The sequence below is a fragment of the Leptidea sinapis genome, chromosome 10 (assembly GCF_905404315.1).
Source record: "Leptidea sinapis chromosome 10, ilLepSina1.1, whole genome shotgun sequence".
NCBI classification, from domain to species: Eukaryota; Metazoa; Arthropoda; class Insecta; order Lepidoptera; family Pieridae; genus Leptidea; species Leptidea sinapis.
In genome coordinates, this window is record NC_066274.1 from 3,774,568 (window position 1) to 3,791,435 (window position 16,868).

At 32.5% G+C, this 16,868-nt stretch overlaps 1 protein-coding gene across 5 annotated transcripts in view; it reads right to left on the reverse strand.

Annotated features, from left to right (window-relative positions):
* Positions 1–1,681: 1,681 nt before the first annotated feature.
* Positions 1,682–16,868, reverse strand: part of LOC126966473 (uncharacterized) — a 118,923-nt gene continuing 103,736 nt past the window's right edge. Inside the window, exons 1-4 of one of the 5 annotated variants that reach the window (XM_050810544.1) lie at positions 11,711–12,044; positions 5,405–8,389; positions 2,257–3,747; positions 1,682–2,067 (exon numbers count right to left, since the gene is read on the reverse strand). In XM_050810544.1, coding sequence (XP_050666501.1) covers positions 3,697–3,747; positions 5,405–8,389; positions 11,711–11,761 — 3,087 coding nt within the window. In that variant the 5' untranslated portion in view covers positions 11,762–12,044 and the 3' untranslated portion in view covers positions 1,682–2,067; positions 2,257–3,696. Of the gene's footprint in view, positions 3,748–4,101; positions 8,390–11,710; positions 12,045–16,868 lie in introns of those variants that run through there. The other 4 variants (XM_050810539.1, XM_050810541.1, XM_050810543.1 and 1 more) reach the window with 4 other exon arrangements.

Here is a 16,868-nt window from a genome sequence, read left to right on the forward strand (position 1 = left end):
GAAAGTTTGTCAGCGCATGCTCCCAAAACAGATAAGAACGATGGTCCATTATGGAGTTTGGGTTGCAGTGGCATTGTCACGTAAACGGTACCAAAGGTGTGTAAAATACCGATCTAAATACATCAAAGAATAAAGTGCGATGTATCGGTATTACCTTCAGAATATTAATAAAAATCACGTTATTGATTGTCAGACACTTACCATCATGGCAACCCCTTGCCACACACCCTTAATGGTCACAAAATTATAATTTTACTCCATCTATGTTGAATTTAAAAATAAATAGTGTTAGCTTAAGCGACATCTAGTGTCACTTTCATAAACTATTTCTTATGTCCAAATCGAACGTTGAATCTATCGAGTGTAATACAACATACAGTTTCTGATAGATGGCGCTGATCATGGAACACTGGGGGGTGTTAGGTTTTATTTTCGTTACGGAATTTCTTGATTCGGTCGCCGCGCTCAAAGCCCGCGATATAAGCTATGCAACAGCTTAAAAACGTGATAAAAAAAACCAAGGCGAACCCCAGGCTCGAACCTGGGACCTTCTGTACAAAAAGCATACGTGATGACCGCTGTTCCACGACAACTGTTATGATTAGGGCGAAATATCTATATTCTCTAGTAAGTGGGGTGTTAGGTTATTTTCGTTACGGAATTTCTGGATTCGGTCTCCACGCTCAAGGACCGCGATAGAAGCTATGCAATAGCTTAAAATTCCTGAATAACCTACATGTATTGTATGATAATAAAAATATTTTAAACGATATTAATTAACTTCTCATTTATTCAATAAAATAAAAAAATGTTTTCTTATCGGTCACCAAACTCAAAAAGTGTAACTTGTATTAGTATCAAATAAAAAACTTGAATTATTATCAAAGAAGAATAAATAAATAATTATTATTGTATAAGTTGATAAAAAATGCTATGCAATAGCTTTACCGCGGCAGTCCCCGAGTGCCACACGTCTGTTTTTTTATATATAGGAAAACGAGTAGTTGTTACATTCTTATACGCTTGAATATATTTAATATTAACAAAATATGAGTAGAATGAACAACAAATTAAGGTGTCATACAATGCACAGTCTTTACTTTCGTGACACCAATAATTATAATAACATAAAATAAATCAAAAATTACAAAGTCAAGATACATGCGCATTTGAAAAGAAAAAAGAAGAAGAATAAAATAAGTCATTTGGTGCCTAAAAATATCGTAACATTTTTTTAAACGCTAAATTAAAATTTTTTTTTAACGAATATTAACATTCAAACTTAAAAAGGATGGAGTGTCGAATTTCAGGTAAGTGGCTCTTAAAATTAACATAATTGTATGATATGACGTTCTTCATTATTTTGCTAAGCAATTACAATTCCATTGCAAGAAAAAAATGTTCTTGCCTCGTGTTCGCGTCCGTCTCGCGCGCGACGTAGTGTAACTACTTCTACAACAGACTTTGAACGTTACTGTCACGATATAAGGTGTTAATTTGAATGAATATTTTAATGTTATTTGTATAAGTTAATGTATACATATACGTATAAAGCGCCACTCGGACATTTTTGACGACCTTTTAATAGACGATTGGGAGTCTTGCGTCTTTATTGTACGTCAATGATCAATCATTACCATCAATATTCAGTAATGGCCTTGAAGGGTGAATAATAAAACAATTATTAACTGAAATATTTTATTCAAATAATAACTTCATATAAATAACGCTCTCTTAAATGGAAGCCTCTAAATTATGGATAATGTCGCATACAACGATGAAACAAGAATACTTAAATAGTGGTAAGTAATAACTAACAAATTATATTTATAAGCATAATATCGATGTGGACTTAATATCCTGCAGAGCTTTTAGCATGGCTATCATATTCCACCTAGAACAGACAAATAAAGTTAATTATTGCTTTAAGTATATTTTATTTATTTATTTATTTTACACACAAAAAAAGTATTTTACAATTTACTTAAATTTAAGTACAAATATAAACCCATTTGGATTTTACCGTGTACTACACTCGTCGCATGTTCCTCAAATGCCCAGGATTACCTAAATTTTTTTTTTTTATGGAATAGGAGGACAAACGAGCGTACGGGTCACCTGGTGTTAACTGATCACCGCCGCCCACACTCTCCTGCAACACCAGAGGAATCACAAGAGCGTTGCCGGCCTTTAAGGAAGGTGTACGCGCTTTTCTTGAAGGTACCCATGTCGTATCGTCCCGGAAACACCGATTACCTAAATACTATATTAATGTTAAATTAACTTGACTTGTCCAACCGATTTTCATATAAGAATGAGTTAGCATCATCATCATCATCTGGAAGACGTCCACTACTGGACAAAGGCCTCAAGAATGTTCTTATAAATTTTACCCCAAATATTTTAGTTTCCCTAGATTGCGATGAAACCGTAGCTGAAGTATGGGCTTCTTGATGATTTAAAAAAAATTGGCTGCTTACCTACATACAACGATTTCTTTTTGTATGCTGTAACTTAATTATTATCAATATAAATATTCTGAACTAGAGATACATCGTAAATTAAAATAAAACAAATTACAAAAACAACATGCACAATCTAGACATGCTGGACTAAATTGCATTTACGTTTCCATACCTAATTAAATTTGGCACATAGACCTACATAATTAAATTAATTTCTTTTCACCAATTTAAAGTAACATTTAAACTTTATAGTATTTTTTTAATAACGACAACCATAAATTCGTTAAAAATCCATAATATTTTTAATAAAAAACTTTAATTCTTTACAGTCTGCTCTATCAAGTATCATGCTGTGTGTTATTTTATCAACCGCAATTCATTACAAAATCTTAGGTAGGTATATTCCAATAGGTTACAAATTATATAGCCATTAGATATATGCAAATTGTAATATTAAAATAAATATTATGGGATTACTTTATTAAAACTATGTTTTCTCTTAAGTTATAATCACTATGCTACACAGTGTGACCGATATTTAAAAGTTCCGTTTTATTTCTACAATATGTACAAAATTTTAAAATTCAGTAAGTATAATAATTTATATTTAATTATAATATAATGTATATCATTAGTTATGCTTAATTACTTACGATTTTATTTCTGTAATAGTAAAGGCTTAATATTATAGAAATGAGAGTGAATGAATAAAAAAGAGTTATAATTAAGATAATATTATTTAGTTAAATTTTGTCTCAAAATTGCTTTTCTAAAGTCGCACCGCGCTGTGTGGCCAAATTAAAAGGACGCAGACAATTTTAACTGAAATTTCATTGCAAGCATAAAAAGCAAATTAAAAATCGTATAGCACTGTATAACTAAAACCACGACATCTAATTATGGTTTGTTAATAATTGGCTAAAAGGTCGAATTATTACTATTGTTCAACCTACGCCAAGTATGAGTTTTGATATAAATAATGATATTTTAATAATAATTAATTTGATACAAATAAATATCTTAAATTTCAAACAATTTAATAGTAAAATTTGGTTGAGGCCTTATAAAAATATCAAACTCAAACTTGGATCGAGTCGGTTGCAGTCGTTGTTATTTTATACTATGAGCATAGCGATGAAGGTTATCATTGCCAACAGTAAGCCGAACAGCGTCAACCAGTCCAATTCTGCCAAGTTTTGGGAGAGCATCAGGGTGTAGGAGCAAGCTAACATCAACGTGCTTGAGTCGTGCCAATTGCGCTTTGACTTCGTATTATTTTCGCCTGTCAAAACAATAGAAATGAAAATAAATCTCATCGTACGAATAAAACGAACAAGAACTGTTGAGCTGAAAACTCAGCTGAAAAAATCGTAAATTTGAACTGAAACTTCTTTATGTAAGGTACCAGCATAAAGATTATACAATATTAATAACTTTATTGGATTTTAACTTCATAATAATTATTCTTCTATGTACGTCTTATTCGTTCAATGTGAATTTTTAGTAGTATTAACTAAATATTTCATAATAACTATAACGAAAAACAAAACAAAAGCGGTGCGTTAAATACATTGAATGAACGCGATGCATGATTATCGTGAAACCCAAACAGTGTGTTTGAAAAGATACCACATACCTTTGTCATCATTTTGTGAACAATTATTTTGCCTCTTAGCTCTCCAAGGTACTACGTTATTTGGCAGTGCATTACTTTGACTAGACGTACTTTCATCAATCGACAACCTTCTCAAATGCTGATTCATGGAACGAACCAACTTAGGAGAATCCAAATCAGGACGTTTCTCGTCATTTGGTTTATGATTGCCAATTTCTGTTGTACTTTTTGAAGTTGACGACGGCCTTTTGTCAAAATTAAAAATCGTCGCTAACTCCTCCGATGAGTTGTATTCGGTTGAATCGGCATCACCACCCTTCTCTATCTTATTATTACTTTCGCTTGCAACATATTTGTTGTGAAAAATTTCTAGTTTAGGCTGGGATAAGTCACTTTCGTTTTCAATAACAGTAGATTTATTTAATACTTCTTTGTCATTTATATTTGTTGGGCATTTGTCGGTCTTCGAAACGAAAATCTTTTCGTGCACTTCAGTTATTCCGGCAATTAAATCCGATATTCCATCTTTCAATTCCTTAAAAGCTTTCATCTCATTTAATTCACTCACTTTTTCATCTGTGCATAAAAATGGGTTCGAGGGATGAAATTTTAAGGGTGTGATTTTCGTTACATGTTCGGATTGAGTATTTCCTGATAAAGTTTCAGGTTCTTCCCTCGTTTTACTGCAAAATATTTTATTAGAAAATATTTTTTGGGCAGTGTGCTCACCCTTCTCTGTCTTCTGTAACTTCGAATTTTCGTGAAAAGTTTTTTGATCACTTTCGATTTGAGTTACCAAACTTGAGACCTCGTCTAAGCATGTAATTTCTTTTTCATAACCATGTTTTAAGCAATGTTCAACTTTGTTTAGTTGATCAGATAATGCCAGTAAGCTGTCTTCCGTATTTTTTGCTTTTGAAGAAAATTGTGCATTATTTGGTTCCAAATCAACGTTTGAGCTACTCAAATTGTTACTTGTTAAATCGCTGAGCAAACTCAATCTATTATCATTAACTTGTTTTTGATGATCTGCAGAATCATTTTTATTTTTGTTTTTATCTAACTCAGCTAATGCCACTCCTAACTTATTACTTGTGTCCATTGCTTCCTGTGCAAGGATGCTTAAAACTTGCTGAAACTCGCCTTTTGAAGACCTCTTCGGGGAAGAATTTAATGGTGATGAGTTGGTGGCCTTATCACATGAAGATGAACGAGCAAATAATTTATCATCACTATGAATAAATGAATCATCTTTAGCGAAATGAGGTGTGGATGTGTAATTATTATTAGCAAACAAATTTATTGTATTATGTCGTTGTTTTACCTTATTTCGAGGATAATGTTCACGTTGATTGCTATCAGATTGTTCGAAAGTATCTCGAAGACGTTTCATTACATCACTATTACTGTATGTTTTCTGTAAACCATTTGGCTTTGCTAATTTGATTGTGTCATCTATTTCTCTTTGGATCATAGAAAATATGTTGGCTGATAAAGATCTAACAGCTCGTTTCTTTTTTAGATTTGATGTGTCTAAACTAGCTGGATACTCTGTCATATTTTGATTGTTATCATTTAGACCATTATAATCCGACCCATTGAACAAAGATGATTGTCTATTATCTTTTCTCAAACTGCGATAGGCTAGATCATCTGCAACAAGATCTGGTGACTTTTTGGGAATGAAACGATATCTTATCCTGTTTTCAGGTGTAGCGTGTAAATAATCACTTTGTGGAGCGGGTGATACAGGTCCTACAGGAATGCCAAATGGTGGCTGAGGATCCATTGTTTTCAATCTACTGTTAGTATCTTTTATATTTCTGTACACTACATCATCATGGACAATATCAGGTTCATTCCGTTCCGATTGGCGGTCGTCATCAGAAGCGTAGGGTATATATACTGGTGAAGCCAACATATAACTAATTTGAGCTTGTGCATCCTTGTAATTAGGTTTTTCTTTTTTATTGAACGAATTCATTCGCCGGAATGCCATATCATCTTGTAACTTATCGGGTAAAGTAGATCTTCTACTTATGCGCCTTAATGGTGTCGACGGCTGACTTTGCAGATGAATGTTATCATTGTTTCCGTTCCAGTCATTACAGTTTTCGTTAAATTTCGGTGTCATTAATTCTCTTCTCTCTGCTCTATCAAGCAAATCTTCATCTCCTAACCCTAAGCTATTATAAATGGCTTCAAGTTCATTCAGAGCATCATCAAGGTTTGTGGATTTTCTTTGTTCTGAATTATTTTCATCGTCCGATGCTACTCCAAATGTATTTGGGTTAAATGTATCAGATTTATGTCTTGTATGCGTTTTTGAAATAATATCAGTGTTCTGTTGTGGTGGATCAACCGAAACAAGTGTCTTATATTCACTTTGAGCTCTCCATTTAAGAGGATTTCTTGTAGATTTTTCAGTATGTTCATTTTTACCTTTTTCAATAATATGTTGTCCTGGTTGTGCTTGGTATAATTGAGTATTACTTCTGTATTCACTACTTGCCCGTCGATTAGGAATAGAACAATGTTTTCGTTGTTTTTCTGCGTCATCAATTTTTCTCCAAAAATCAGTAGCATTTCTTGGTTTTCTGTGAGCAGATTCCATTAGTTGAGCTGTTTGAGAGTCACTGAGGTATTGGTTTTCATTAATATTTTGGCTTGTCTTAATGCTAATAGGTCTTCTAGACCTTGGACTTTGATCTGCATAGTACAAGTAATCTTGATGTAGCTGGACCGAATCTGGTCTCACAGATTTGTTATCTTCTAAACGCTTTTTCCACATAGAGCTATTCATATATTTACTATAATGATTTGGTTCAGCTGAAACAGAAGCAGGTCGTCTTGGTTGATCGATTTTATATCTATGATTCAGAGTTTGTTCATTTTCTACCATAGCAATGTGATCTTCTGAACTTGATATTGGTCGACGTAGCCCATTTACGCTAGGTATAGTTCTTTCTTGACTTCGCCGCATGATTCTTTCAAAGTCGTTGTTTGGGACACCGTGTATATAGTTATTTTGTGTGTTCTTCTTGTCCGTTGAATTATGATTATAACACATTGAAAGGGGTGTAACTACTTTTCGTTGCATATCACGAGGCGGTGGAGTAGGAGGTGCTCTCACTTCATTCTTAATGCCCCCAATATTTCCTAATGGTAACTTGACAGACATAATAGAATCTGGATTTGCATATTCATTTGAAACTGGTGTAAATTCCCTGTTATTTTTAATACTTGGATACTGTGAATTGCGCTGGATGTTATTATTTGGATACTTAATGGAATAGTTAATATGTTCATTGTTAATCTTAGCGTTAAAGTTAATGGAAGAAGGATAACTCTGATTTGATGGAAATGAGCATACTGATTCTGCTTGCAAAGTACGACGGTTATAATCATTTGTATTAGTTTGTTCAATGGCACAGCTATTATTGGTAGATTCCCTTTTACAAGTACCATAACCACTACTCTGGCTAGTCGGAGTCCTTGTCATCATTTCAACTTCAGCCTTCGTATATCCTTGTTGCAATAACTCAGCTTCTTTATTTAATTGATTTTCTTCATCCCTAGATAACCTTTTAATATATCTTTCATTACGAGCACTACGGGATCTTTTATTTAATGAACTATCTCGGGATCGCATTAACGAATCTTCGCTTCTGAAACGCAACATTGAAGATGAATTTGATGATTTTAGTGATTCCTCATCGCTACTTGATTCACCTTTCATGCTATTTCTTAAGGCTTCCACTCTGGCTTTAAGTCTACTTCTTCTGGTTTTCTTAGGGGTGTCAAGTAAAAACTTATCTGTTTTCCTGTTATTTTCTTTATTGAAATCAGTCTGATCATTGTAATCGGACAGCTCATCTTGATGTTTAGTTTTGTAATTTAGAAATCCTGCTGATGGATCTGATAAGATGGCGTCATCAATAACATCACGTAGATTAGAGTTCGCTAAGCTCTGGGCACGTCGAGTGTCCCTTATAACAATATGATCGAAATTATTTACGCCTGGTGTACGTTTTTTCTTTTTACTCTTTCTCTTCGATGTTGATTTACCACTGATACCATCGTCGCTTTGTGACGTTGTGCCACTATCTTCCTCTTTCTTTTTTCGTCTGAACAACTTCCCAATCGACCATTTTTTGTCTTTTTGCTTTCGTTCTGGTTCATGTTGATATTCTTTTTGATTTTGTCTCTCAATGCTTCGTTGGACGGAAGGATAATCTTCATTGTAAGGGCGATAGGAAGACGCTGATATCCCAGTGATTTCGCGGGATGCTGGCGGTGAGTTGACCGTCTGAAATTGAGATAAAAATCAAGGTTATTTTTAGGCAACAATTATATTTACAACTTAGACAAAATTCTATCTGACTGTTTTTGGATTTATTTTGATCACTATTACGGGTAGAAAATTCATTAAAAAGGGAGTAATAATTAATTTAATATTTGTAAATTCATTAACTTCCATGCAATTAGTTAAAATTTTTGAAATTATAAATATATCCCGATTCAATAGTTAGTTTGGTATCTAGGTGAGATTTCGTTTACGTGGCGAATTTTTAATAAATTATTTAATTTTATTTCGTTTAAATGGCGAAAAAATGGAAATCACGTGATGCCGCTCTTAAGTTTGTACAATATTAGTTATCATAATTTTAGTATCCAAATGATGTGTTCTTAATTTAAGGTGAGATCTCAGATGGACTGAGCATAATAAACAGTTATAATAACAGTATAATTAAAGATTAATCGGTAAACAAAAGCTAGTTGAAATAATACACTGAAATCTCACGCAGGCTAATTATGAATAAAATTTCAGTGTTTGCTTGTAATATTTAAATACAAATGAAACAAACACATGAACGAAGCAAAAGTAAACAGTTTTTACGATTTGTACGGTACCTTTTTTTTACACGATTTATTAACCTCATGTTTGTAACCGACTCATTGGGGCGCGATTTTGATCCACTTTAAACGGTCAGATTTTGTTCAAACATCGTAGAATTATCGAGGACCGATAACATTATAAGATATAAATTAACAAAATAGGATTTTTGTTAATTTATATAATTTTTTCATTTATCGTCGATAAGGCAGGAATTGATGTTCCTTTTAAATTTCAACCATTGTCTTTTCAACCAAAGCGTGTTTATTAGTCTCATAAATTGCTTTTATTTAAATTATTCTTTGATTCTGTTTGTTCCTGCTTATGCCTGAAACATTTGAACCGATATTGACGGTAATTTCACTGCCAGATAGTTCATGCCATACGGTCATAGTTTAAATGAATCCAGAGCATAAAAATTAAAACTGGATAGCGACCTGCACAAGCGTAGTTCCGGGCGGGAGCTTGTCTAGAAATATTATTTAAGCGTGTTAGTTTATTTTATAACTATCAGTTGTCATTTATCATTAGGAGTTATCAATAAATGAGGTCTGGTTCAGCGACGTATTGAAAAAGCCCCCGTCATTTACTGCTCAAGGTTACATAATAATGCTGTAATGAAGATAATTTACAATAGATCAGTTCTCCAAAACATCATAACTTTTCATTAATAACGACCACCGAATACACAGTTAATGTCAAACACTTGTTGCCTGCGATGACAAAAACTGTGTATCGATCGGAGAAAATCATATTTCTATTTCTAGAAAATAGTTACCTTTGACCTTCTTGTGTAAGTTAAAAACAAAGAAAAAGATGAGATAATCTTTTAAAAAAACTCAAAAGAGTAACGACTGAGTATATGTATACATTCGCATACACTGAAATTAAGTAAAGGTATTATCCGAGCAATTATATTTTAATTAAACTAATTTAAATGGTGCATTATCAATATAAGAGACGGAACCGACGAGGCACTACAAGCAGAGTTCGTTCACAAGCGCGTCGTAAGCTGTCCCTTACTCTAAAACTTCACGAACTTCGAACGAACAAAAAACATCATTAAAGTAGAGTTAACAATACCTTAGACGTCTATTTATTTGTTTCGTATTCATGGAGTAAAATTGTGTAGATATTAATTACGAACTGTCGTCATTTACATCGTAAGTATAGGGTGGAAAATGATATTTTTAATTGTTAAAAAAAATTAACCTTTAATAAATGATATTTATTATAATTTTACGGACCTAATTTGATTTGCTGTAGGTAATGTAATTAAATAAATTTTATTTATTTTATTGTTGGTTCATGTTTAGTTTAACCTGTTATAGTTAAAAAGCCGTCTAGTAGAGCAGGGTGGATAATTTTTGAAACAAAAAAAAATAATAGTAGGATGAAACTCAAACCAAACAAGAATAAATCAATAAAAAAGAAATGGTTCTGGAAAAAAAAATAGTTCTTTTCCGATATTTGTGTCAAAATAAGGTGAAAAAATAAATATTTCAATTCAAATAAATTACAGCGTATTTGGGACATATAAGGGTAACTTTTTACAATATTTCATGAAAAAAAAAATTTAAAAATAAAAACCCAAAAACTTGGTTTATGAATTTTTCACATAAACTTTGAGGTTATGTGAAAAAAGTGTGAAAACAAAAGTTGTAGATCTTATTATTACCTCCATGTTTGCTATTTAATTTTTTGCCATAGGACTTGCAGTTTTGCCAGAAATTGAGATAAACCGTTTTTTACCCTAAAACACCCCCCCCCTTTTCCACTTCCCGACCTCAAATCGCTCGATTTTTGTTATATTCTCTTCCTTTTCCAATAAGTTTCATCCTACTATTATTCACTTTTTATCATTTTCAAAGGAGTCGGACACGCCCATGAAGGGGAAATGATTTGTTTTATATTTGAGTTACTTGAATGAAAGGTAAATTGTGGTTTACGATTTATGACTAATTAAAAAATTTACTTACTAGATCTCGTTCAAACCAATTGTTAGTGGAAGTTTGCATGGTAATGTGCATCATATATTTTTTTTTGTTTTATCATTCTCTTATTTTAGAAGTTACAGGGGGGGAGGGTGGACTCATTTTAATTAATTAAACTGTAACTTTCTATACTTAAGTATGGAAAAAAAATGATATCCATCTATGGATCTACATAGATTGTATCTACATAGATCCATATACACACGTAAAGGTTTGATGAAAAAAAAATCTGACTTTCAGTTCTAACCCCAAAATTTCTGTTTTTTTTTTTATATTTTTGTGTGAAAATTCTTAATACGGTTTACATAAGACATCTACTCACCAAGTTTCAAGACTTCTTATAGTTTCGGTAAAAAGTGTCTGTGACATATGGACGGACAGACAGACAGGCATGACGAATCTATAAGGTTTCCGTTTTATGCCATTTGGCTACGGATCCCTTAAAACTGTTCTATGAATGTATTGTAATTCAGTTTAATTGTGAGTTAATTTTAAATTTTGACATAAAAGCGACAGATTTTTTTTAAACATCAAAATTTTACTGTTGGATATAAATTACTTATTTGCTTCTTACTTATGAATTTTTTGCCCCTATAGATGAAGTATAGTAGTATGTAGACCGACCGACTTCGATACCGCTTTACAAGGGAGTATTACACTTCAAAAACCGACGGGCTCGTTTATTGAATCTTCCTTAGTCTCACCTAATAACCTGTTTTTTTAATACGTAAATACTTACAGGTAAGAAGGAAAGAAAATATTCATTGTTCGTTTTCTCCGCCACAGTCATCGTTTTATTAAGCCGTAAATTGTGGACAAACAGAAAAACTAAGCTATCAATTACACACAAGCGCTACAATTGTTTAAAAAAAATATTTCAGTCAGAATATAGTAAATTCAATTATGTATTCCACACCACTAACAGCTGATGTCAAACAGATAATATTGCACATTTTTCAGTTAGAACTTCTCTCCGCATAAAATATAAACACTATTTTAAGTCCACTGTACATAGGAAATATTCATAATTTAGAGTTTATGAGCTCAGCCAACCGAACGTGTGCTCTATCTCGCTTCCCGCGGTTTGTGATTATATTAACAAAATTAAACAGTCGCGAGAAGGCTCTTTACAATTAACGATTATTAGAAATGGAATATTTTTGGCGACTAAGCGCGGCTAAGTGTAAAAACTCGTAAATGTACGTTTTCCAGTAGATGAGAAAGAGATAAAAACCGATCTAGCGGTTTAAATATATACTAAAGATACCACTAGATAAAAGTATCAAAATTATAACAGATTATGGTCTCGTTCATATAAATTACGTGGTCAGTCAAAGAGGATGTAAATACTACGTAATAAGAGGCGGTATTGCCTAAGTAATAATTGAAATTTAGTTTAGTATGAAACGTGCAGTCGTTTGAAATAGCTTTGAAATAATTTTGTAACTACAGTATGGCGATTGGCGACGCGGGCGTAGTATAACCTGGCAAAGTGTGAAAGCGAACAGATGCTTAAAACGTAGTGGATTTCGTTTATCTCCATTTTTTACAAGATTATAGCCGTCATCTGTCAATCTATCAGTTACTGCACGTTTTATACAATGGAGTGAATCGCTTTTTTCTGAGAGAAGCTAGAAGAAGCTAAGCTGTTATGTATATTTTGCTTTGCTAATTAACTATACTTAAGTAGTTATTTATAAACCACACTGTGGAAAATCACGGTAAATTTAAGCCATTGGTAATAAATATATAACAAACAGAACAGACTTAAAAGTTAATAAAATATACCGATTGCATATGGAAGGTACTATCCCATTTTCGTTTTTTACAATTTAATATTTACATTTATTTATAATCACGCCGTTTCCTAAAACGCCCTCAAGTGAGACGATAAGACGAAACACAAGCTTACGAGTCAAAACCGATACCCATGCTTTCTAGAGACATCAAAAGAGGACACACATGGTATGGAAAGTAAATCACAACAACGAAACGATAATCGTATCGTAGTCGTGATCTGTAAAGTAGCGTTCATTCTATATTTTTCGCTCATAATAAAACAGAACCGATGTTCTACAATTCCAGCTATTTATATGTTTTATATTATTTACTTTATTCATAATATGATTCAGTCGAGATCGCAAAGAATGTGTTCCTGAAATAAACTCATGTGAATTTACTAACAGTATTTTTATTAGTATGAAACTGAAAATGCCAAGATTCGAATGTACAGTTTAAAGAGATGCATGTTTATCATAACTAAACCCCTAACAGAGCACGTTTTCGCCATAAGAATGACTTGAAATGAAGATTAACAAGTCTACAAGGGAATTTTAAATGGAATTCGGAACTCCTAGTCACACGACAAAGATAATCTTATCGTAACCATTGTACGCAATAACTCTTGTGGATTTTTAATTCATCTTATATATTTTGTTTTAATTTTTAAATTGAGTCTTGTCTGAGTATTTTAGTATTTAAAATAATTTGTAAAATATTGAAGCTGTAATTAAATTGTTTTAAAAGAGTGGCAATGAGTTCTGCGCCACTTGGCAAATGGTAAATTTATCATAACGTTTAGCATTAATATATGTTAGTTTATGATCTAATTTAACAAATCTGATTTGGTTTAATAGTAGGTGACTTAGTGATATAGAGAAACTTACATGACGGAAGCAAAATAAATTCAGCAGCAGTTCTGTAAGAGCCGGCAATTTGTATGTATACTGTAATTATATTATCATTAATTATTAATTTTACTCTTTATTATAATTTTATCTTATTTTCTACATTTATATATATAACATATTTATAAAAAAACACTATTACAAATATAAATATAAAAAGTAGAGTGCCGCCGGCGTTGGTTCACGACAATTCCGCCGGTGGTTAGGGCGACAGACTAAGGAACTTCCGCACGATGCGTGCCGTTCCCAAAACTGCTGCTTTCTGTAACTGACCTTTAATCCAGTTATTAAGCGAGAGCCTCTTGAGATGATTGTCGAGGCTCTTTGCTATAAGACCGTTTACGGAAACGAAATAATTAATAATTATTAAATATTTAATATATATTTATTATTATAAAAACAGAAGAAATCCTTCTTAGCCGCCGATATAGTCAATATTTTGCATATTTTTGGTTTATTCTCAGGTAATATAATACATAGATTCATGACAGCGCGGTCTTAGGTTCGCGTTACTTTCTCACTGTTAAACTTTCCAAAAATAAATATTACTTTCTGTCAAAATGCCTCCCAAATAGGACGCTTTCTTGCTACTTAAATAACCTTCTTTTTAATTTTTAAAATCATTAAAAGTAATATTCAGACATAACAGAAAACGTCTGATCGTTGTTGTTACATAATTGATAAATTGTCGAAACGTTTTATCGTTCGCATTATCACACATTGTTATGATACATATCTGTGTTTTTGTTTTTGGCTGTAGTCATACATTTTTGAGTCGTATGACTGCAGTAGTAAATTAATGGTATTTTCTCTAAAAGTAGGTGATAATGTCCTCACCACAGACATAGATCCAAGTAGATAACGCAAATCCCTCCGTCTGTATGAAAACCAAGCGTGCCCTTTTTTTTGTACCTACTGTGACGTCGTTAAAAATGCCAGTGCATCGAGCCTAACGTTAAGCCATTCTTATCATTTATTGACGTTTTCAGTACATCAATAGTCGGTATTGCTTATTACTAAAATCGGCAACGTATTATAAATCATAATAAAAAAACAGACGTGTGGCACTCGGGGACTGCCGCGGTAAAGCTGTTGCATAGCATTTTTTATCAACTTATGCAATTATAATTATTTATTTATTTTATTTGTGCAGTATTTTTTTTTCCTGTTTTTTTTCTTTGATATTAAGTCAAGTTACACTTTTTGAGTGTGGTGACCGATAAGAAAACATTATTTATTCTTTTATTAAATAAATGAGAAGTTAATATAGTTCAAAATATTTTTATTATCTTACAATACATGTAGGTTATTCAAGAATATTTATCATTGAAACTATAGGTTTATGGTAACTGAAATAAGAAACATAAGTTTCAGACTTGATATCTTCTAAATTTCTGGAAAATACCGCGTCAATGTCGTCGTTTTATTAAGCCGTAAATTGTGGACATACAGAAAAACTAAGCTGACTAACTAAATGGTGGTCCCATATTTTGTTGTGGATTCTTGTGGATCATTATTCATTTTCAAATTCAATATTTTCGAAAGAAAAGTTGTCAACCGCTCTGATTTTTTATCAACGAATTTGATGTTGAAATCGCCAGCCAAAATAAGTGGAAATTTATTACTATTTGTACCAAGTATTTTCGACCCTTCAATGTATGTCTTGCAATGAGAGTGGTGTATGAACCAGTAACTGGCATTCATACCAGATTTTGAACCTAAATAACTATTTTTAATGTTTTGTATGTAATGCTGTTGGTGTGTCAATAAATAAATAAATAAATGTACTCCAGTAAAGTGCGATGAATAAAATGCCCTCGTCCAATTTTGGATTCGGAGAAATGTAAATAATAATAAAAATTAAAAAAACGTGATAAAAAAAATAAAGACATAAAAAAAAATCAAGACGTACCCCAGGCTCGAACCTGGGACCTTCTGCACAAAAAGCATACGTGATAACCGCTGTTCCACGGCAACTGTAATGACCGTGGCGAAATATCTATATACATCTAGTAAGTGGGGTGTTAGGTTATTTTCGTTACGGAATTTCTGGATTCGGTCTCCACGCTCAAGGCCCGCGATAGAAGCTATGCAATAGCTTAATAAAATAAAAGCGTCAAAGGAAGAGCATTGCTCCTCTTTTTGTCGTCTTTTTGACACGCGAAGTACAAACACTCGCGGCATCTATTGGATCCGTGTCTGTGGTTCAGACTCTTTGTGTTGAGCTACGATTGTATTTACTATTTACAAAAGAGACGCTGGCGGCGGACGCACGTTCGACAAGATTGTCCCCGTTAATGATATGATAAAGTCAAATAACCACTTTTGTTACAAGCATGAATAAAGCATGACACTAAACGACACCAAATCAATGATAGAAAAATTTAACATATATTTTATTATCTATATAAAGAAAGAATACTCATGCCTATAATATTATAACATGTGAAATCTTTATTAATATTAAAGAATTTCTTTGAGTCATCGTTAAAATATAATATTTTGGTGACGCAATGATTTCAGTCAAAGTGCTAAAACGAAACGTTTGAGTGGGACGCTTAACAAACGATAAGTTACGGATACATTGCTGTCACTGTTTAATGACAAGATCTTATCTATCCATAGTTATGTCCAATATAGTTATAATCCAATGCTTTATGTCGATAGGTTATTGAAAGAAGTAAAGATAAGTAAGCGTAAAAGAATAGATTTGTCTACCTCTAGAAAGTTAAACTAAGGATAGATACGTTGTTGAAAACGGCTGTTAACTAACAATGGTCCAAGATAGGCGAACTAATATAAATTTATTGTGACAATTGAAAAATGAAAAATATTAATTTCAGTAACAAAAATGTTACAAACATAATAGTGGATGTGACCTTCTATTAAGTGAGAACCACCTGTGCCAGAAGGCCACGCTCTTCCATATCAATTAAAATTAACATTACCAAAAACTAGGGATCACAAATTAAGTCTAAAAATATAATGTAACAAAAGAAAATTATTATACAAACAGGATGCCTGTCTGTCTGTGTGTGTGTGACAGTTAAAGATAGTTTTTACTTTTTTACTCAAGCCCTCAATATATTATTTTATTAATGATGTTATTATTATTCAAGTATCATCAGTTTAATACTCTGATGATATCCCTGTTATTACAATAATATTATTGTTTAAACAGCGTCTACAATATTGACTTAACTATACCAG